The sequence below is a fragment of the Cupressus sempervirens genome, chromosome 11 (assembly GCF_028749045.1).
Source record: "Cupressus sempervirens isolate cs-2001-9-10 chromosome 11, ASM2874904v1, whole genome shotgun sequence".
Classification (NCBI taxonomy): Eukaryota; Viridiplantae; Streptophyta; class Pinopsida; order Cupressales; family Cupressaceae; genus Cupressus; species Cupressus sempervirens.
In genome coordinates, this window is record NC_143128.1 from 307,636,018 (window position 1) to 307,659,387 (window position 23,370).

Here is a 23,370-nt window from a genome sequence, read left to right on the forward strand (position 1 = left end):
TTTAGAAAACGGTTATAGGGAAGGGGGGCTTCCAATTTGTCCTTGATCATTTGATCAACTTTGAAGTGAACCAATACTGTGAGAATGTATCCTTGCGCTCTGATCCTTCAATCCAAAATTCAAGAATACACAACTAAAAGACCACAACTAGATTCTCTTCTCTAGCAACTCAGAGAACAGCAACAACACAACACCCTGTAAGAAGAGCAGATAAATAAAACCCCAAGAGTTTTTGGGAACTCCAACCAATTAATATATTATTGCAGTAAAATATATAGATATGCTTTCAGAAACAAGCCTGTGAGTCTCTGTTTGTCCCCAAATGCAAGCTGACCTGTATCAAATCACCAACTTTTCATTCTCCACCCTTCACACTTTTCCAATATTTTCAACCGCTGATCTGAGAATTCCCTTTTAGAGCTTAATGGGAGGAACAGGCTTGAAGCATAAGATAAAAACTGGAAAATCAATATCTTGCTAAAGCTTGAGTATTCATGTTTCACATTTCATACGGATCAGAGTAAATTTAGAATAGTGGTTCCAGATCAAGGTTTGCCTTCAAGTGGTTGATTGCCAAAACTCGTGGGATTCCAAGAGCCAGAGCAATATATACCATGACCAAAATCATCTTCACTTAGGTTAAATTTGACAAGCATATCTTACTTCAAGTAGGGGAAAATTGACTCACCCCCAACTCATCTTCTTCGCATAAATCAAAAAGAGCACTTATGGCATCAGCATTGAGACTCGGAAAATGCTTGAAGAAGCGTGGAATAAATTGAGCTGCCAACTGCTTTGCTCTGCTACTTCCTTTAGCTGCTGCTATGACTCCAATGTAATCACTCTCATTTGATGTGTGGTATTTTGGCCAGTATGTGGATGCAGATTCACAGGGATGCACGCATGCATTTGGAAGCGGCACAGAGGTGGACAGGAAGCGTGGCCACTGCCTGTGGATGCTTGCGGGATGAACAAGAGTCGATTATAGATTCAGCGAATGGAGTTCGGTTTGACTTGATGATTTTGTTAACTCCAAAGAGACACGATAATGTGCTGAAGCCGTGGAGAGACTTCCGAATCGGAATGTGACCCGCGTTTTTAAAATTGCAGCTCGTGGGTGGGCTGGTCTAAAGATTTGCCCGTTCTGGCCGTTACTCCTTATACTCGTTCTGCGGGTTTTAACAAATTGATTTCCTCCCTCCGATCTGGCACTCCTGACACGGCTGTGACAGGCAATGATTTGCTTTCCAATCCGACCAAAGCCTTGCGTCGTCTCTTATATAAATTTATGTCAGCTGAGAAATGGAAACTTTCCTCAAATCTGAATAATACACTTGTTCCCTGATGCAGCGAATGTTTCTGGCTCAATTATTGCTCATAGTTGCTTTACCATAAATGACATTTGCAACAAATCCTCAATTCTGCCCCTGCACTGATGATCTGAATCAAATCCTTCGAGAAATAGTGATGCAAGAACCCAATTTGGCCTTAAGCCGCAAATAAGCGCCCTGATGAAATGACTGGATGTCACCTCCAATCTGCAATAATTCGGATGATATTTCACACCCTCAAAATTGCGTACCAATTGAGAGTTATCGTTCTCAATGGCCAACTGTGACAATTGTAGAAACCCTAGGTTCCACAATGCACCCGTGATTGAATCACAATCTGAAAAATCAAGAGAGATAATCAACTGCCCTGATTCAAATGGAGCCCCGGGGTGCCTATTTATTCTTTTCTCTCCACCTTCTCTAGAGACTTCTAGAACAATTTTGATCTTATCTCTTAAGTGACTTTATTAAATACTCCAAGTCACTTTATTAAATATAAAGTTACTTATTTAATAATTATTTATTTAATTAAAATAACTAATTAGTCGTCCTTGGACAACCATTAATTAAATTAATTAAATTGAACTGTCACCAGAAAATTGGGGACATGACATTGTAGCAGAGCAGTAGTAGCAATAGCAACAGTAATGGTGGCAATAGCAGCAGCAGCAGTAGTTACAATATCAACAGTTGTTAGTTGTTAACCAATCAAAAAGTATCTGTAGCTGATCAATCAAAAAATAATGATAGCAATTATCTCCCTCTGATATGAAGGGCTTAGTATTTCATATTTAACTAGACCTCACTTCTTGTTTTCCAAAAATCTTGACTCTATTTCCAACTAGTAAGAGATACCAGAGATTAAATATCAGCTATCCATCAATGTTGTGTCAACTAATTCAATATTCCCTCAGCTCTTATTGCGGTGTAAAACTTCCTCTGATGCTCCCACACAGCAGCCTAGAACCCCAACGTCCAATGGTGAAGGAGTATATGCTTTTATTTTACCACATCCATTACTAAATGATCTTTTTCCCTGACCTGGTGACACTCAAGGCTCGAGTTTAACTTTTCAGTCCACTTCTCAAACACTTCAAGGCATCTTAACCCAACAAAATGTATTCTGGATGGTTTAAGGCTAAACAACAACTCAAGCACAGATTCATACTACATACTGTTCTTTGGAAATTTGGCATTGCCAGAACCATGTATAAGCATAGAACTAGTCAAGTCAAATAATTTATTCCTATTTCTGACCAGTGAGATCAAGAATACTCCCCACAACAAAAGATTAATAGCTTCATGCAGTTGACAGAAAACACTCAGCCCATCAGAAGAGTGACCAGACACTTCTAAGAAATTCTCAATTTATTATTGCCTTCGTAATAATTCAGTTGAGCAGGACTCAACTTGGGATAGAAACAATGAGCAATAGAGACAGAAAAGTTACCGATCGGTTATGCCACTCCATATCTTCAAAGCTATATGATGAACATTGAATCTTTTTCAACATCGTGTTCTTAGACACGCAGCAGCATGCTCAGGTTGTATCTATGCAATTTGTAGTACTTTCTTCTTTTGATTGCTGTTGATGAATACAAAATTACATTTACTACTTGTTTCAAGTAGCATTAATTTGTAAGCAAGGGGTTGTCATCGTGTTGAATGCATTCAGCTCAAGCTCAAAAACAATCCATATCCTTGAGATTTGTTGCTTTACACTTTTAACTTTGGCTGGTGAAGTTCAGGGCTACTTTCCTCCAACACATATTTTCAGTAGTGCAGATCGGGTTGTCACTTAAAATATCACCAGTGACCATCTCAAGTTCAGCCAATGTCCATTTCCAAGTGAAGCCAATATGGTGGGAAAATGTCAATATTCAATATCCAATAGAATTGTACAGTATGTTTTAAGATTGATTGAGGTATACAGGAAAGATGTCAAGGGGAAAAGTAAATTAGCATTACCAATAATCTCCACAAGAACAGTATCCATCGCTGAAATGATGGAAACGGTTTGGATCCCTCACAATAATTTCCCTCCTGACAATTTTAGATACATGCTTTATAGCATTGTGGCAATCACCACATACTCGGAGGTTTTTAGTGATCTGAATCCTTACTCCAGGGCCTGTATTAATAATCCCAAAAGCAACTGCCAGCTTCTCACTGTGACTGCCAACGATAGATTCTTTATCATCGTCCTCCACATCATGCAGCACAAAACTTTTGTCAGCTACATAACCAGACTTCTTCATCTGCTCAAGCAAGCTCTCCCACGTGGCATAGATTTCTGCTGTTTGAGGATGTGATTTGTCTCCAACAAGGAATGTATGTAGTTTATTGCCAAGCTCAATCCAGCTGCATCCTGGAAGTTTTGTCAACCCAATCCCTTTCATCATAGCTCTTACCTTTGCTACACCATCCCACATTCCAGCGGCAGCATAAATATTTGACAGTAGTATATAGTTTACTGCCTTTTTAGGATCTAATTTGAAGAGGTGTTCCGAAGCCCATTCAGCCAATTCAATATTGCAATGAACTCTGCAAGCACCAAGCAGTGTTCCCCATATCCCAGCATCGGGCTCTAATGGCATATTAATAATGAAGCTTTTTGCCTCATCCAACTTCCCACAGCGGGCAAGAAGATTAACAATACAAGCATAGTGTTCCAATGTGGGCGTGATACCATACATTTGAGACATGCAATGGAAGTATCGCCAGCCTTCTTCAATAAGTCCAGCATGACTGCAGGCATTCAAAATGCCAATGAAGGTTATTTCATCTGGTTTCATGCTTGTTTCTTGCAATTGAGAGAAAAGTACAATAGCGTCATTAGCATGTCCATGCATTCCATATCCCCCAATCATTGCGTTCCACAATATTAAGTCTCTTTCGGACTTTTTGTCAAACAATTGCCGTGCAATATCTATGCTACCGCATTTGCAATACATATCTATGAGGGAGGTCACCAAAGATACATATAACTCAAACCCATTTCTGACGGCATAGTCATGGATCCACTTACCCTGTTGCAGAGCCGCTAAATGCCCACATGCAGGTAACACACCCAACAAAGTAATCAAATTGATTTCCACTTCCGCCTCTACTCGCATACGATCGAATAGTGCTAAAGCGTCATTGGCATCTCCATTTTGAGCATAGCCTGAAATCATAGCATTCCAGGAAGCCACATCTCTTTTACGCATTCCCTCAAACACGTGACGTGCATTCTCCATCCTTCCACATTTAGCATACATATCTATAAGTGAAGTCCCCACGTTAACATAATCATCTAAACCATTTCTAAGTACGTAGCCGTGGATTTCACTGCCTTGTTTCGAAATTTCTAAACGTGCACACGCAGGCAACGTACTGACTACTGTGACAGAATCTGGCTTCACACCATCCTTCTGCATTTTCCTTAAAAACTCCAACGTCTCAGCAGGACGCCCATTCTGCCCACACCCAGCAATCATGGCATTCCATGAAACCACATTTCTCTGAGACATTTTGTCAAGCACTTGCCAGGCATCATCCAAAGACACACATTTAGCGTACATATCAACAAGCGCAGTGCCAACAAAAACATCCAATTCAATCCCAGTTCTTACAATCTGATAATGAATCTCCCTGCCCTGTTGTAGATTCAATAAAGCAGCGCAAGCTTTTAATACGAAGGGAAAAGTATAACCATCTGGGTATGTACCTTGCTCTTGCATTTGGTAATAAAGCTTAATGGCTTCTTCATAGGGACCATTCCAAGCATATCCTCTGATCATAGCATTCCATAGGAAAATATTCTTTTTTGTTATTGAATCGAACACCATACGGGCATTTTCTCTGAGGCCACATGACGCGTATAAATGCACCAGTTTGGTAGCTAAAAAGACGTCCTGAACGAATCCCCTGGTGAGCAAGTGGCTATGGAGTTGTTGGGTTTGTGGAAGCGATCTAGAGGTCTGTAAAAGAGAGCCCAAAATATCAGAATCCAAAGGAACGTTCTGACGGATGATCAAATGAAGCGTAGGCAATGCTTCCATGATTCTGCCTTCGCTGCAGAGGGCGCAGACGTATAACTTCGCCTGTGATATCCAGTTTGCCTTTTGAACACAGGCCATGGAATTTACACAAGCTTTAATTCTTCTGAACAGTCAATCAAGCATTAAATTGTTTCCATGTTTTACAGTTTGCCACCAAATGATTTCCCCTTCTTTGTTCTGGTTTATCCTCGTATGACTTCACTGCCGGAAAAGCTAATTTTTCCACAAAACCCAAAATTATCTTAGGAACTACATTTTTACAACACAAAACCCTCATAAACACACGTATAATACTGAGCAACCCTTTCGAAATAGCCCCGATTTTATGAAAAACATTTACCCGGTTATAAAATGGGATATTTTCTACAATGGTCAGAATTGTGACAGTGCCGTTAACAGCACAGTGCTTCGGTATTAAGATTTTGAATTTTAGTGATTATCGGAATTCAAGTTTACCCAAAAACCAGTTCAGCTAACCACACCATTGCATCGAGAACTTACCCGTAAAATATCTGCAACTCAGAGCCTCACATGTTCATAGAATCCCATGGCAACCATTGACTTAATTCATCCGTTCAAAACTCGAAAATTAAAGTTCAAGGCCTTCCTCTCCATAGAATTCCATGCCACGATTAGCAATAGTAAAGATTGTGCTCCTTTGTTCATTTCATCTAAAGGTCTCTTCGGGCAAATTGTGCATTTATTTTATATTCGGAATTTGTTAATGTTGGATTTGTTAATTTGGAATTGGAATTGATTGAGTAGAAAATTCAATTTTTAAATTTGATTTAATTCAATTTTAATTTTAATTGGTAATTCTAATTCTTTTTCTTGCAGTGGAATTAATAAATCTTTATATCGAATTAAATGGAAATTTGGAACTCATATATCAATTCTGGTTTTACATATCCAAACCGAGGATTTTTTTTAAAATTGAATTTGTTCCTACCAATTTGGGTTCAATTCCAGCAAATAAACATACCCTTTGTGATTTGGAAATGGTAGTGAGAGATCTTTTTTATCACAAGAAAGTTGGTACTTTAAATTTTAGTATTATTAAGATATTTTCTCTCTCTCCATCTCCCCTTCTCGTCTTCTCTCTTTCACCCCTATCTTTATGGCTTTGCATTACATTAAGGACATTATTTCCAATTAGATATTCTTCAAAAAAGAATAATAGATTAAATTGTTATTATGTTAGACATTAACTAAAACTTGACATTGTACAAAGGTGGGATGATGTGCTCAAGGTCAAAATCTATGATGCTCCAATCTATAGAAAACAATAAAGTTTAAATTCTATGAAATATAATAAGTTGGTAAGTTTAAATATGCTTGGCCTTTTACCAAAACATAAGAATAATGAATATATAGAGAATGGAGATCTAAGATCTTCAATAGTATTGAGATAGCCGTGTGCAACAAGGGTTTCTCTATGGCCAATTCTTTAAGCAATAAGATACTAAATCAATCTTCTCTAATTCTTATGCCTACGTAGTCTATTAAAGAAATGCAAGAGTAATAAGTCAAGGTCTAATGCCTCTACAGAATCCCATACCAATCATTCACTCTATCAAATTTACCCATTGAAAAATACAAATTGACATGTTCAAGGCCTAACTTCTTAAAATGTTATATAATAATAATAAATCTTATTGTAGTGATATTAAAGAACTTTTTGCCTTAAATTTGTATCTAATTCAATGGATATATTGTGATCCAAGTAATCACATAGGCATTACATGGTTGAATTGACTCTTTGTAATCACAGAGAACACTTGTCTTTGAACCAATAGGTGAAAATGTTATTCCCAAAGGGGAAGTGTTTGTTTTGGATCATGTCACTGATGATACATTGGAACTTTGTTTCCATGTTGAAATCCCTTACATTCAGCAAGCTATCTACTCTATGATTTGTGAGGATGTCTTAATTACCTCTTCACATAAGGTTTTTATGGTCCTCACAACTCTTGTATATTTTTGTATATAATTTAATAGATATGTTGTGATCCTTCCCCTTGCTTGAAATTGTAGCTAGGAAAGTAATTTAGTCTAATTTGTTGGAAAATTTTAAATTCTTACATGTTGTGCAAATGTATGATTAATGAGAGGACCAAGCCTTTTTGGGAGTTCTTTTACTAAGGCATTTCCTCATGACTACACATGCATTTCTAATATGTTTGATGGCATGAAAAAAATCACCTGAAGTACAAAATTTTAAGCATCTAAGGCATGCTCTAAATGTTGAAGCTAGGGATTTGGATGTGAATATTCTTGGGCTTATTAGGAACTAAGTGAAATCTTTGTTAATACTCCTTGAGAAAGATAACCATTTTCCTCTTGTTAAACTAAGTCATATTCCTTATTTGAATGAGGTTGTGCCTACCTTGGGTGGTGAAGAGGTTGTGTTTTCAGTCCTTGTGTTGTTGGTAGTTACATTGAATGATCATCCAAAAAATTTGTTGAAGGACACTTCTTTGCATCATCAGGATAACAGTTACTTTTATGAGAACACATTCTAATAATAAGTTTTAAAATATTCAAGTTTGTTAACATTTTGTTAACTTTGATTCACCCCTCCCCCCTCTTAGACTCAATCCACTTCCAACAAGTGGTTTTAGAAGCTTGGGTCATGGTTTTGAGTCTCCCTTCAATAGTTTTTGAAGGCAAGATTTTTGACTTGGTGATTAACACCTCCTTCGAGATCTTTAACATGGCTTGATAGCCTCCCATGGTTTGGGTTAAATCTAACATTTGTAGTGGACATTGCTAACTTGAACTTATGGTACAATGATAAATAATTCCAACAATAAGAAGTGTGATATATAAAAATACATAGTGAGATATTTTTTCTATAGTGAAAAATGATTTCCATCACAAATAACCAATCTCTCTCTCTCTCTCTCTCTCTCTCTCTCTCTCTCTCTCTCTCTCTCTCTCTCTCACACACACACACACACACACACACACACACACACACACACACACACATACACACACACACACACATACACACACACACACAATGTCTGTGTGTGTGTACACAAACACACATATACATACATGCATGCATGCATACTATATCTTATTATATCTATCTTCATACCTCCATCTTTCTATACTTAATCTCCCTCATCCTCTCTTTCTACATATCTTTACTTATACACTCACATCTCTACCTTATCTCTCTCTTTCTCTAATTGTCCTTGGTAGCCTCCCTCTCTTTTTCTCTATTCATCCTTAGTAACCCTCCCTCTATCTCTCTTTCTCTCTATTGCACATTTATTACACAAACGTATACCAACAAATACTATTTTTTTCCTAATTGATTTTTCTTATCTCTTCTTGTATCCCTATTGCAATCTTAAAATAGTGTATTGGTAATAGTACCTTATAGTATTCTTTAAATTATTGTTGGTTATTTTTGTTACCATTTTTTGATTACTATTTCCCACTCTTATAAAGTAATTTATGAAATAAAAATAATCATTATATCAATATGTTTGATATTAAAATATTTCATCCGAAGAAAAAATTATTAATATTTTAAAATATTCAAAAAATGAAGTGATAGTTGTTTTATAGAAATTATTTATGGTTAAGAGGTCTATGATATTAATAAAGAGCTCTTCTTAATGCTTAATTTGCAAATGATACTACTCTTTTTATTGAATTAGAAGAGGGAAAGTTTGACAATATGAATAATAGGCTTCAGTTCTTTTGTCTAGCCTCTAGACCAAAAGTGTCACCTCATAAATCTTTTATTCTTGGATGGCATTCTGCCCCATTGAATGGATTTCTAAAAAAGGATGGCAATGACATGGTTCAGACTCCATTGTTTGATATTTGGGGATTCTTTTCTTTATTAAATCCTCTATTAAAGATATTGAATATGGCTTTATTCCAAAATTGAGAAAAAGTACTTGATATGACATGCTCATCTTATCTCTTTGACTAGTAGGTTGCAAGTGGTACAAAAATTATTATCTTACCATCATATTTTGATGACGGGTTCTCCCCTTCATACCATTATAAACAACAGAAACAAAGAAAAACCCAAATGGACAAAAACAAATATGGGCTTCTTATTATTGTCACAAATGCAAAACTATAGAATTACAATATACAAACCCACATGGATGCCTTCCATACAAAAATCTACAAAACAGAGCGATGACTATTACCCAGAACTACCTTAGACAACCTACGAACCTTCCTTATATAGACACTTTTTACCACCCAAGAAGGTTCTAGACCCTAAGCCCTAACCCTTGAGGCCAACCAACATCATATTATATCATTTCATTACATTTTAATACATAGGATCGACTCAAGACAATTTACAAATTACATTTTCAAATGGGCCCACTTTTGGAGACCATAACTAGCAAACGGTTGACTTGCTTGGGATACTATAGCACCATTATGGTATCCTCTACTAGTGATCTACTATAGTTGATCACACAAGTATGTGTTTGTTGAGGTTTTGCCTCATTTTGGAGCCATTTAGGCCTTCATTGTTGGACCTAAAGTTTGGATAGCCAAAATTCTGCAATAACTACACCAATACATATGATATAACAGTAAAACTCGTATAGAAGGCTAATATGTCAAATATGAACCTCCATATATGATATTAGAACAATTTGATCACATAATACCTGTATATACTAATATGCTAGCAAGAAACACTAATCTATTAAGAGAACAAAGCATTAACTAACAAAGATTAATATAACATATAAGAGAGACTAAAGAGGAACTCCTAATTAGGAATGTGAGCCAAATGAATGGACTCTCCCAATAGGAATTAGCTCTTTGCTTGGTAGATGAGTCTAAATGAAGGATTAGTATGTATGCTCAAAGGGCTTCAAGTTTGCTTCAATGGTGGAGATGGGTAATGGCAAATTGTTAGCTTTGTGAGCTCTCAATTTGGCATTATAAGGGTATGGTTAAGGGCTTTGTTTCTGAAACTAACATTATAACTTTAGCTTAAAAGTTTTGATGAAATGGCTTGGGAGGGGATTCAATTTATAGGCTAAGGGCTTGAGGGTTTGAGGGCTAAGATGCAAGGATGGGAAAATGGTTAAGGAGGGCTAGGATTGCATGAGAGGAGAGCACATGGATTGTGCTTCCTTACAACCAATCAGGGAGTGACACATGTCACAGGGTGAGAGTATGGAGGAAAGGGCAAGGATGAGTCAACAAAGGAGGCTCAAGGGATAATATCTTCATAAAGACCCTTCTTAATGGCTTGTAAGAGAAATGAATGGGCTTGTAAGAGTCTTTATGGCCTTGTAAGAGCATTGAAGGCTTAGTGGTTGGGATATTTTGGAGGGAGTTGAGATTGTTGACTTTGCTTGACTTAGGAAAGTCTTAAGCTTGCTTAGGGAATGTGACAAGGTTAGGGGGGGGATTAGAGGTGATTTAGGATTAGACTAAGCTTGTTAGAGATATGCAAGTGGATGGCATTCAATGAGGGTGGGTGAGTTAGTAGCTAAGCTTGGTTAGTACGGGTGGATGGGGTGGATTAGGCTAAAAAGGGGGTTTAGAGATAGGCTTAGGGTTAGGATAAATAAAGTTTATTTATCTCATAGGTTTGGTTTGAGGAGATATTTATTAAAACATTTTTAATAAATATGAGAATTAATATTTAACCTTAGTTAAATATTTTGAGTTGGGATTCGGGGTAGAAAATGATGGGATTAGCCTTTGATCGAGATTAAAGAAGGATTAGAAGATTTTGGAAGAGGTTAGTGATCTTAAGGAAATTGGCCAAGTTTTGGACAAAAAATAAATTAAATATTTATTTTGGGATTTTTGGTTAATTTATTAATTAAATAATTAATAAATAAGGAAATAATGTTTAAATAAGATTTAAACATTTTTGGGAGGGATTTCTTAATTAAATATTTTTAATTAAGATAAAGGGATTGAATGGCATAAAAATAAATTAATTAATTAATAAATGATGATGTCATCGAGGACTTTTTCAGAAAATAAAAATACTTTATTTTCAAAAGGATTTTAGGTGTCTACAATACCAACTTACTAAAACTAGCAAGCTCCCACAAAAAGAAACTTTGTACATGAGTATCCCTTATTAAAAACACAAAAATTAGAAAACTAGAAATAAAGATTTTTTGGGTGATGTAAGATTGCCCTTATACCTAGGATGCTCTTGCATTAGACAACTAGGGTAATTTGAGAAGTGACCTAGCCATGACATCTCAGGTAGTTAGAGGAAAACCAAGATAGTCCACCTCCTCTTGTAGCAGCCATGATGAATCCTTTATTGGTATCCCTTTCCATTTGACCATATACTCTTCACATGTTATGTTCCTTTTGCTTCTTCTCACATGACTATCCAATATCTTCCCATCTCCTTTGTAGTTGAAGTAGATGCTAGAATACTTCACAAAGCTTATGTAACTTCATCTCCATCACCTCCTTCATAATATTATATCAAATCTAAAATTCTAAACACTGGTGAAATATTTAGTTTAGCTGGCAACTCTACTTCATAGGCATTTCTATAATCATTCTTTCTTCACTATCTTGCATGGTCCAAACTTCTTCATTTTCAGCTTATTATATGTATCTATTGGAATTATCTCCTTCCTCACTTGAATCATGACTTCATCTCCAATTTGAAATTTCTCATACCTCCTTTTTCACATCTACCTTAGCCTTATATTGTGTATTCATCTTTGTATTGTGCTTCATCACCATCTCGTGGATGTTCTTCTTTGTCTCTTTCATCCTCACTTTCATCTCTTACGACAAGATTTATTCCTCTATGCATTTTTTCTTTCAATGTTTGTATATATCTTTGAGGGCTCTAAGACCCTTAGGTGTAACACCTACAACTCTTCCACCGTGCTCTCTTCATGGAAGCATTTTTGTGCTTCCACTAAAACCTCAACGCAAACTTCCTCACAATCGGTGATCTATCCACACACTCAGCCCAAACCACGGTCCTGGTGCAAACTCTCTCCCAATTGACGATCTGTCTACACGCTTTGGAAGTACTTCTCTAATACCACTTAATGAAGGAAGCTCCCCTTAGTACTATGAAAAACAACACAAATAGAGAACAAAATTTGGGAGAAAAAATATGGGCTTCTTATTATCCCTATAAATGCAAAATTAAAAAATTAAAATATGCAAACCCACATGGACTGTAAGGAAACTTACAACAAAGAATATAATCATTTCCACATAACCCATAATAGATCTGAAATATATATGCAATTGAAATCCACATTGAAGAGAATAGAAAACATACCTACAAAAATGTGACACAAGATATACCCTAGGAAAAACTCATTGAGGAAAAAACCCAGCCTCCACAAGCATCCATCACCATGTATTATTCAGCGAAAAAAAATGTCATTGCTTTGCAACCATGGAAGCCTTCAAATCCATAGCCACAATTGAACAATCTATGTGAACAAGCATGAATCCACACATCTCATGCCATGCTTCCAACCTTCACAAATGCTCCCTTGGCTAACCTGTCAAGCCTTGTCTCGCTCGACTCCTTCCCTTTTTTTGCCTTCTCTTCTCCTTCTTACTCCAAAAACTACCCTTGTGGGTACTTATATAGTAGCAAGTCCCACAAAACCACAAAGTGATATTATATAAACCATGTGATACCTAACCCGTTGACCCCACATTTAATATTATAAATTTAATTATTTTCTCCAATATTAAATAATTACATCAAATATTATCATAATGCTACAATACAACTCATCAAGTATATCGCATGGGAATCTTTCCATGTTGCATATCCATCTTGGTGCAACATTATGTTATAAAATAAAATAATACAATATAACAATATAATGCAATGTGTGCAACACCCGTTATCTCAACAATTTCCCACTTGTTGTATACATTACATATGGTCAATCCACATTAATGAACAATGTAACAATCCCTCCTAGCACATCCACCATCATGGATCAAAGTAAATGAAGTGCTCCATCCTAGTTTCCACAAAAAAATCAAAGTATCCAGCATCTCAAACATGAATAGTATCACCTTCTATTATGCCACTGCCACTGGACATATATAGAAGCCATCCAAAGAGAAAGCCAACCAACCTATCGCATTAGAAGATCATAAAATCCTATACTAGCTAAAATTTCAAGCACAAAAACTTGATCCAAAGGTAATCACATGTATCCATAGTTGTCAAAATATCTATAGCTAAAATAACACCCATAGCAAGTGCCAAACCCATCCAACTATCCATACCTCCAAAGGTATACCAAGTGAATCTCACATCATCAATATATCCAATATGTAACCTATAATCACAAGCCTCAAGAGAAATACCTACCACATATATACCAAAAAATTCCCACTAGAAAAGATAATGCCAAATCTATAACCAATCCACTCAAAACATCTCAAAGAAGTGAATCCATGTAGTATCAAGGAGATCCACAACACATAAACCAATAACCTACAAGAACAAATCTCATAACATTTCTCCAACACTCTCCCAAGTTCTCCACAACTAACAAAGGAAAGAGATTAAGGAATAACCATGTCATTTCTCACATGACATACATGAGCAAAAACTAGTGCTCACAATCTCTAACCAATCTCAAATATAATGTAAGAAAAATTGAACATCCATGAAGATAACCAAGACCAAAGAGAAACCATGCAATCATAAACTATATCATGTCCTTCTACACACACCTCTAGATGTTAACTATGCAAGTATGATCTCCTCAATAAAACTCCAACCAAGAAGCCACAACAACACCCAAACCATACCATATAACTAATCATGGATGTAAGCCTCTCATAAGAAGATCAAACTCATAAACCATTCCTAAACCAAGGAATATGCCCAATATAAAATTATCTCTCAAACTCAACCAAAATATGTGGAGATAACAATGCTAAACCATCTCTCAAATGAACCCTCCAAAACTAACTCATGTACTGTAGCTCAAGATCCATATCCATGAAAGACAAGCATAAAAATAATGCACCTAAGAGATAATGGGCTATACCTCTCAAGTAGAAAACTGTCGAGTAGACCAAGAGTGGGGAATGAGAATGCTCATCAAGATATTCAAGTCTCCAATCAAGACTCATCTAAGAACAATCTTCTCTCAAGTCCATATTAAGTGAATGTCCCAAGAAATACTTCTCTAATCTAAGAGAAATTAGTATCACCACTATCTCTAAGTATCCATGAGCACCTATAAACAATAAATCCATGCCAACTCCAAATGCAACATAGCAATATCATGAAGTATCTAGGTTTTGATCAATGTATCAATACCAAGAAACTAAACCAAGATCAATGTTAAAGTTCCAACCATGGCCTTAGAAACATAAACATGACAACATGGTCTAACCATCTCAACCAAGGAGATAACATGCTCTGTATGAACATACTATAACATGTCAAAACTCTAAACACATATCAAGAGTACACGATGACATAAAAAATGAAACCATCCTAACTCCAAGGATAACATATCAAATGAAAGCATAAACCACAAATTTACCAAGAACCCAATAAGTCCTCAAGATCCAACCATCTCCACACACCATGAAGATAACCAAGAACCCCATGAGTCCTCGAGATCTAACTGTAGACACCTAAATCTGATTACATCACTTAAGTAATCTTATTTAGTCATCTCCTAAGGTATCATTAATTAAGTATTTAATATTTAATTAATCTATTGCCATTCCCTAGTTAATTAGTTAATTTAATTAACTATAGTCTGATTGATAAAATTAAATGATCACCCAAAATCAATTTATTAATTAAATTCCTATTCCTCTATTAAATTGAATAAATCTTCAAATCTATTCAATTTAATTCCATATCCTCATTTTATTAAATAAATCATTTAATAAAATATTTAAAATTCTAAAACCCTCCCTAAACCCTAGCCTAACCCCTAATCCAACCCATTCACACATACTAACCTCACTTATCCACCTAACTAACCCATCCCATCAAATCTAAGCCACTTGCCCTCTAATCCCCCTCTTATCCAAGCCTAATCCTCACTCTAACCATGTGCACAACCTTAATCCTAGATTAAGAATTCCTAACCCAAGCCAAAGTCAAGACTTCCACCCAGCTCCCATTTTAATATACAAACAAAGACTTCATCGTCCATTTTAAAGCCAAAACTTCCACCGACCAACCATTTTAATATTCAAACAAAGACTTTATCCTCCATTTTACTATTCAAACAAAGACTTACCATCCTCTTTTAATATATTCAAATAAGTACTTAACCTACCTCATTAAATCCCAAACCACTTCCCTCTTAATCTCATCCTAAGCTAAGTCTAATCCCTTCCTTAAGCATGTGCACAACTTTAACCAAGGATTAAGAAAGTCTCAAACCAAACCAAAGTCAAAGTTTCATCCTTAAAGTCTTGCATTCCTATTCAAGAGCCTTAAAGGCTCTTTAAAGACTTTTTACACCTATTTTCCACACTCATCCTCCCTTTTCTTCCCTCATAACTTCCTCTAACCACCTATCTTGACCATCTTTTCTATCCAATCCCTTTGTGACACTTGTCACAAGGCTAGAGCTTTTGAAGAAGCACAATCCATGTGCTCTCTTCTACTTGCATCCTAGCCCTCCTTAACCAATTCGCATTCCTTACATCCTAACCCTCCATCTCACTACCCCTTGGCCTATAAATGAAACCCTCTCCCTTCACAAATATCATCCACTTCTATGCTAATGTTATAATGCTGTTTTGAGAGACTAAGGACTATCAAAATACCATCATAATGGAAAAATCCATCCACAAATCCATTTTGAATCATATCCTCCATTGAAGATTGAGCACCATCATTGAGCACACATCATATCTTACGAACACATCTACGCATCAAAGGGAAGATTTCTTGGTTTAAGAGATTTGCACATTCTTAGGCTACTTTGGTACTAATTCTCTTTTGTCTAATCATATATATGAGTTAAATCTATTGTTTTGAATGTTTTGATTCTTCAATATATTCCTTTAAGCACTAGTTTTACAGCTCTACACTAATCATCTTCACACACCATGAAGATAACCAAGTGCACTATGCAAATGTTAAAGATACTTCTACAGCAACAAGATCTAAGACAAACCTCCAACATTTGCAAACACTCAATAAATATATCAATGCCAACAACTCTAACTCAACCATGGTAACATGTCACCTATGGCATCATAAAATCCATCTCCTACATGAAGATCCTCTAGGTCTACACTCACACAACCAAAGTGTCAGTACCAAGTGAAACTGAGATCTCTAAACCAAGAAGATACAAACCAAACTAGGAACTAATCTTTCATTGTCACCTCATCACTATCACAAGCTCCCACTAAACCATGTATCCAAGCTATCCATGACATCATGACAAAAAACCATCATCTAACCATGAGAATCAATCAAGGCATCAAACCATTAAATAACTCAAAAAGAAACCAAATAACCATGATCCTTAACCAATAAGATATACCACCATAATGACACATCATGAGCTCCTCGAAAAGAAACCAAATAACCATGATCCTCAACCAAGAAGATATACAACCATAATGAAATTAAAAATCCAAACCAATGAACATCAAGTATGTACATGTATATCTAACCATGTCATGCCAAAATCCATGGCACCATGATCACATCCACGAATCGAACATCTGACTTTCAAAGTGTCCAACCTGTCAGCATAAAATAGTCAACCACAATCCTCCACCATGACTGTACCTAGTAACAACATCTCATCCCTTCTATATGAAGAAAAAAATTAGAAAATCATGTGACTTAGGGCATAAACAACTCAAATCTAGGCCACTAATCTAAATATGCATCAATAATGAAAGATCAATGGGCAAAGACAACCCATAACCAAGCCATAAATGTAACCTGTAAGTATAGATTGCTTACTACACCACACAACTTCTAGACCCAACAAGTTATCATACATATCCAAACCAAACATTGATAACCATATCATCATGAGACCAATCTGAAATATGAACTGAGTATACAATGACATCAAACCTTAAATCTCAAAAATATACAATGCCATAAACTCACAAGTTACCATAGTTAATATATACCATAAATTGTTCAGATTAATATATCACCTAATAAGCCATGTCAAACCTGCACCAAATATGAACCAATGTGTAGAGCTCTCCAAGAGCTTTCTGTTGACTACTCAAATTTTAAAATTCGACTTTGTATGCCCAAGTTATGCCCTAATTTGTGCTCAAACTAAAAAACATATATCTTATGAGCTCTTAAAATTTGACAAAATGTCATAATCATAGAATGAAACCTACATCAAGTTGTAGTGCATTGAATTAGCTTTCTAACTCCTATAAGAAGTCTGAAATCTAATATACTGAGAGAAAATTATGGCCATTTTACCAAGACAATCTTTTTACTATTTTCACTGGGATTTTTGTTTGTGATGAAGAATTTAATAGGATTAAATTTGATGGCCATCAAGGGCTGAAACTAAAAAAACTCTTTCATTTCCTTGAAACATGGCCAAACTAGGGAATATTATATATCAAAATTTATGGAAACATCAACGCAGATCCAATGGTGAGGTTTGTTTTTTCCCAAGAGGTCATTTTTGCAAGCTACCCCTTAAAACCTCATTTAAATGAAACATCCAGAAAAACTCTTTTGACCAATAATTTCATATGCCCAAAATTTACCAACATCCCATCATAACAGCAAATTGAAAACCATTAGATCTACAATAAACAACTCTTATATCTTTCCCTTTCTTTTATCCTCTCATGCATTCCCATGGATTTAATCTAGGATTACAATAATAAAACCATAGCTCTAATACCACTTATAAGGAAACTTACAACAAATAATATAATCATTTCTACATAACCCATAATAGATCTAAAATAAATATGCAATTGAAATCCACATGCAAGAGAATAAACAACATACCCACAAAAATGTGGCATAAGATATACCTTGAGAAACCCTCGTTGAGAAAAAAACCTAGCCTCCAAAAGCATCCATCACCATATATTATTCAACAACAAAAATACCATTTCAATACAACCATGGAAGCCTTCAAATCCATAGCCACAACTAAGCAATCTATGTGAACAAGTATGAATCCACACATCCCATGCCATGCTTCCAACCTTCACAAATGCTCCCTTGGCTAACTTGTCAAGCCTTGTCCCGCTTGACTCTTTCCCTTTTTTTGCCTTCTTATTCTTCTCTTCTCCTTCTTACTCCAAAAACTACCCTTGTGGTTTCTTATATAGTAGCAAGTCCCACAAAACCACTAAGTGGTATTACATAAACCATGTGCTACCTAACCTGTTGACCTCACATTTAATATTGGAAATTTAATTATTTTTTCCAATATTAAATAGTTACATCAAATATTATCATAATGCTACAATACAACTCATCAAGTATATCTCATGAGAATCTTTCCATGTTGCACGTCCATCTTGGTGCAACATTACACAATAAAAAAAAAATACAATATAAAAATATTATGCAATGTGTGCAACACCTATTATCTCAACATGAATGCCTTCCTTACAACAATCTACAAGAAAGAGTTACAACTATCACCCATGACTACCCTAGAAAACCTACAAGCCTTCCTTATTAGGCACTTTTTACCACCTGAGAAGGTTTTAGACACTAAGCCCTAACCCTTGAAGCTGACCAACGTCATATTACATCATTTCATTACACTTTATTACATAGGATAGACTTCAGACAATTTGCAAATTATATTTTTGGATTGGACCACTTTTGGAAACTATAACTAGCAAATCATTGACTTGATGGGCTATTATAACCCCATTCTAGAATCATCCGCTAGCAATCTATCGTGGTTGGTTGCGCAAGTGTCCATTGGTAGAGGTTTTACCTTTTTTTGGAGCTATTTAGGCCTTCAATCACTTGCCCTGATGTTTGGATAGCCAAAATTCATACCAAAAATCTATAATAACTACACCAATACATATGATATGATAATAAAACTCATCAAGTACACTGATATGTTAAAGATGAACCTCCATATATGAGATTAGAACAATCTGAGCACATAATACCAACTTACTAAAACTAGCAAGCTCCCACAAATAGTAACTATATACAAGACTTGACCTTATTAAAAACACAAAAACTAGAAAACTAGAAATAGAGATATTTTTGGGTGATGCAAGATTGTCCTTACATCGAGGATGCTCCTGCATCATATTTATTTATGTTTCGTTTGGTTGTTTTCAAATTTCCAATCAACAGTCTTGAAAAGATCATGAGATATTTTCTTTGGCCATATGACTTAGGAAATAAGAAAGATATTGTGTGAAATGGGGATGATGTTGCCTTCCAAGAAGCAAGGGTGGTTTGGGTATTAAAGACTTCAAAGATCAAGGTATTGTACTATCCTCAAAATGGATTCTACAAGCTTATCAAGTGAGGAGCCTTGAAAAGTATTAATAAAAAATAACATTAAAATATCATTTATTAAGAAGGGAAAGAGTTGAAAATATGTTCCATTTTGTTACATTGTATCGAGGGACTTCCAAATGTACATCTTTGGCTCTCAAGTGTTATAATATTTATGGAGGGAATGGTCCCAAGATAGGAATCTTATCCTATTGAGGGATTATATAGCGGGTCCTCCTATGTATGTTGTCATAGATAGATCTATCTTGTTGGGAGTGAGGATACTGCTCAAAACTTCTTTCTTTGACTCAAAGTTGATTTGTAAAAAATTGGTACAACTATGGCACTTCTTTGATGGAGGATATCTTGGTTGACAATAAGTTGGGGTCCTAAGTGAGATCTCTTCCACATACAAGATTCCTATTTCTCAGAAGAAAAAAATTACTCTTTAATCTCTAGGGTTGTTGGCAATTTATTTCCTAGAAATAAGTAAAATGGAATACTAATGCTTTCTTGTAGAAAGTAAAATGGAATGATGGCACTAATTTCTTTAAGTTCTCTACTAAATAGATTTGTAATTTGTTAAAAGAAGACTTGTCTACCTTTAAAAGGGTGAAGCAAGTTTGGGGTCTTGAATGATTTGATTATAAGTGGCATTTTATCTTTGGTATCTTTTGGCATACTCCATGTGAACCAAAAAAATCTTGCTTTTGTTGGTTCCTTTTGTTTAAAAAGTTGGTTGTTGGTAACATTTTTCCCTCTATTAGGGGAGACCTTACTATACGTAGTATTTTTATGTTCATGAGACCTTTGAGAATTTATTTTTTGTGTAACTATGCTAGTGGTGTATGGTTCATTTTATTTTCTCTCCCATTATTTGGAATAGTCACCCTAAGCATTCCTTGAGTGAAATTTTAGTCAACTTTTTGGATTCTTTTGATCTGAAGTCTAATGCTTTCTAGCTTGTTTTAACTTGTGAAACTCATTGGCTCCTCTAGAAGGATAGAAGATGGAGAGATTTCTTAAAGGTGTAGGAGGCATCCTACTAGGTTTGGTTGTGAACTCATACATTTCCATATTATGTCATAGGTAGTTGTTTCTATTGAGATTTTCAAAGATAGATTTATGATACTTATGAGAGAAGGCCAAGCAATTATTTACAAGCATGATATCATGTCTTTCTAGAATTTCATTGCACATAAGGATATGCTATATCAAAGAAAGTTGGATACACTAAATCAATACATAAAGGATCTAAAACTTGATGATGGACATGACTTTGGCTCTAGTGGACTTGTAGATCACATAGATAATAGACTTGGTCTAATTGATTCCATTGCTAGGAGATTGGTAGGACAAGTTGCTCATACCATTTTAAAGGATCCAAGTGTTTTTGTTTTTTCCTTCTAATGATATATTGCATTCTCTTTGTATATGATGTAATATTTTGATCTCATTGTTGATGAGTGTAAATTTTCTATAATAGATGATAGTCTACTAGGGATCTTAATACTTAATTCCTAACAAGTTGATGGTGAATTTGTTGAACTTGATGAATGTTCAACCCATAGCTCCCAAGAAACACCTACATGCAAACACCTATCACATAAAGAGAGAAGAAAAAGATATGGAGGCTGGAAATCCTTGATGCATAGATGAGACATTCTTGATGAGCAAAAAGAGAAATTGTTATAATCAAAAGTGAATGAATAAATTACAAAGAGATATCAATCCTTATAAAAGGAGATCAAAACCTTAACAGGTAAATGTAGGTTGCATGATAATAATTAATAAAAGAATTAATTATTATATGGATAAAGTTTAGCTTAAGTAAAATAGAGATAATACGTGGCTTGATAGTTAAATCAATATGATTTAACTAATCAGAAAATACTTTATTACTCTAACATCCACCATAAGGTACACTTAAGGAGTAGCTAAAAACCTAGAAACTACTACTAAAAGTAAAATTTGGGTCCTAACAACAAAGGACTGATGAGGTACCCAAGCACAACCAAATCTCTAAAAGGAGGAAAAATAGAGAAAACCACATGGGAAAAGCCCTACTCCAAAAAGAGATGGAAATAATGTTCCAAAAGATAGGAATAAAAGGATGATCATGAAGAACACCATTAAAGCATAAAGCTACAAAGCTCTATCAAAAGTAATTGTTGGTCTAAAGAAACTTTACTGAAATAGAACTTGACTAGGTAGAGAAAACTATAATCCACATTGAATCAGGAGGCACACAAAGGAAAATAAATGAACTCAATGATATAGATGACATGAAACACCCAAGCCTGAAGAGATGATCAATCGAACATGGAAGGCTACAACCAAAGTAGGAATGAAAAGAAGAGTGTCTATATGGTAAATGATCCATCTCACCAAAATACGTCTAGGTACCCAAAAATTGGATCCACCTAGTACATAGGAACAAAAATTAACTACATAGCTCACTCCATGGAACCAAGGAAGCATGAGAAATAACAGAAGAACCCCCCGCCCCCCAAATGTAGACAAGGGTGAGGTGACAGGCAACTAGAAAATTAGGCCAATAGAACTACAAGTCAAGCAACCATGATCAAGATGCACAAAAGAGTACATATGTGTGTACTAAGGTGATTAATCTCAGACACGTCGTGAAGCTAAAGTCACAGAAGGGAAACTTATTGGATAAAGGAATATGGAAAACAAAGGTAAAACATCAACCCCCGCATGGCACTTTAATCAAAGTAGGGCATGTATAATAAGGCACAAGATATTGTGTATCCCAAGAATACAATAATCTACATGAGCATCCTCAGATGACACTACTCAAATCAAAAGGCAAGACAAGGCAAAACTACTGAAACAAAAATACAAATTGAATATGGCACTTTATCTTAGTGCATTTGCAAAAATGCATACAAATAATGTCTAAATATACCATAAGAGACATAGGGTTGATACAATATTAATACAACCCATGATGAATCATCTGAAGCAACAAAATCAATCCTTAGACCTAAAACAACCAAGATATCCACCAAAATGCAAAAATGCAAGATACTAAATAGAATGTGCCTAGAGAAAAATTTAGAAAAACAATTAGCATCACTAGAAAGAGCTCAAAAAGACCTTTCGAAGGATGTAAAGAATTCCCAAATCATAGATTAGATACTCAAGATATGTATCCCAGAGTACAAAGTTGTACCCCTAACTTTAACGGTAAGAAAAAGCATCAAAATTGATAATACCCTATACCATTGAGATGGGCTCAGAACCATCTTTTTGACAATATCTTGTTTTTGGAAAACAGAATCTGTATGCCTAAGATATGAGCAAAAGTGTGAAGATAGGTCCTAACAAGGCCTGAAGGGGTGATAGGAGTGTTGATGCAAGTTGACATGGTGTTGACGTCAGCAAGTAGCAAGCCCAAATTTGATGGTCAAATGATCATTGAGGAAAAAAATGCCTAAAAATGACCCCTACTAGAAAAAATTTCCATTTGTTGGAAACAAGCTAGAAAACCTTAGGGCCAGTGCTAGAATAA

The 23,370-nt window shown here is 35.5% G+C and overlaps 1 protein-coding gene across 1 annotated transcript in view; it reads right to left on the minus strand.

The window, feature by feature from the left end:
• Nucleotides 1-2,075: 2,075 nt before the first annotated feature.
• LOC149529359 (pentatricopeptide repeat-containing protein At3g63370, chloroplastic-like) overlaps nucleotides 2,076-23,370 on the minus strand; it is a 38,456-nt gene continuing 17,161 nt past the window's right edge. The window contains exon 3 of the mRNA XM_089808137.1: nucleotides 2,076-5,485. Within this exon, the coding sequence (XP_089664263.1) occupies nucleotides 3,296-5,485 (2,190 nt within the window). The 3' untranslated portion in view covers nucleotides 2,076-3,295. The remainder of the gene's footprint in view (nucleotides 5,486-23,370) is intronic.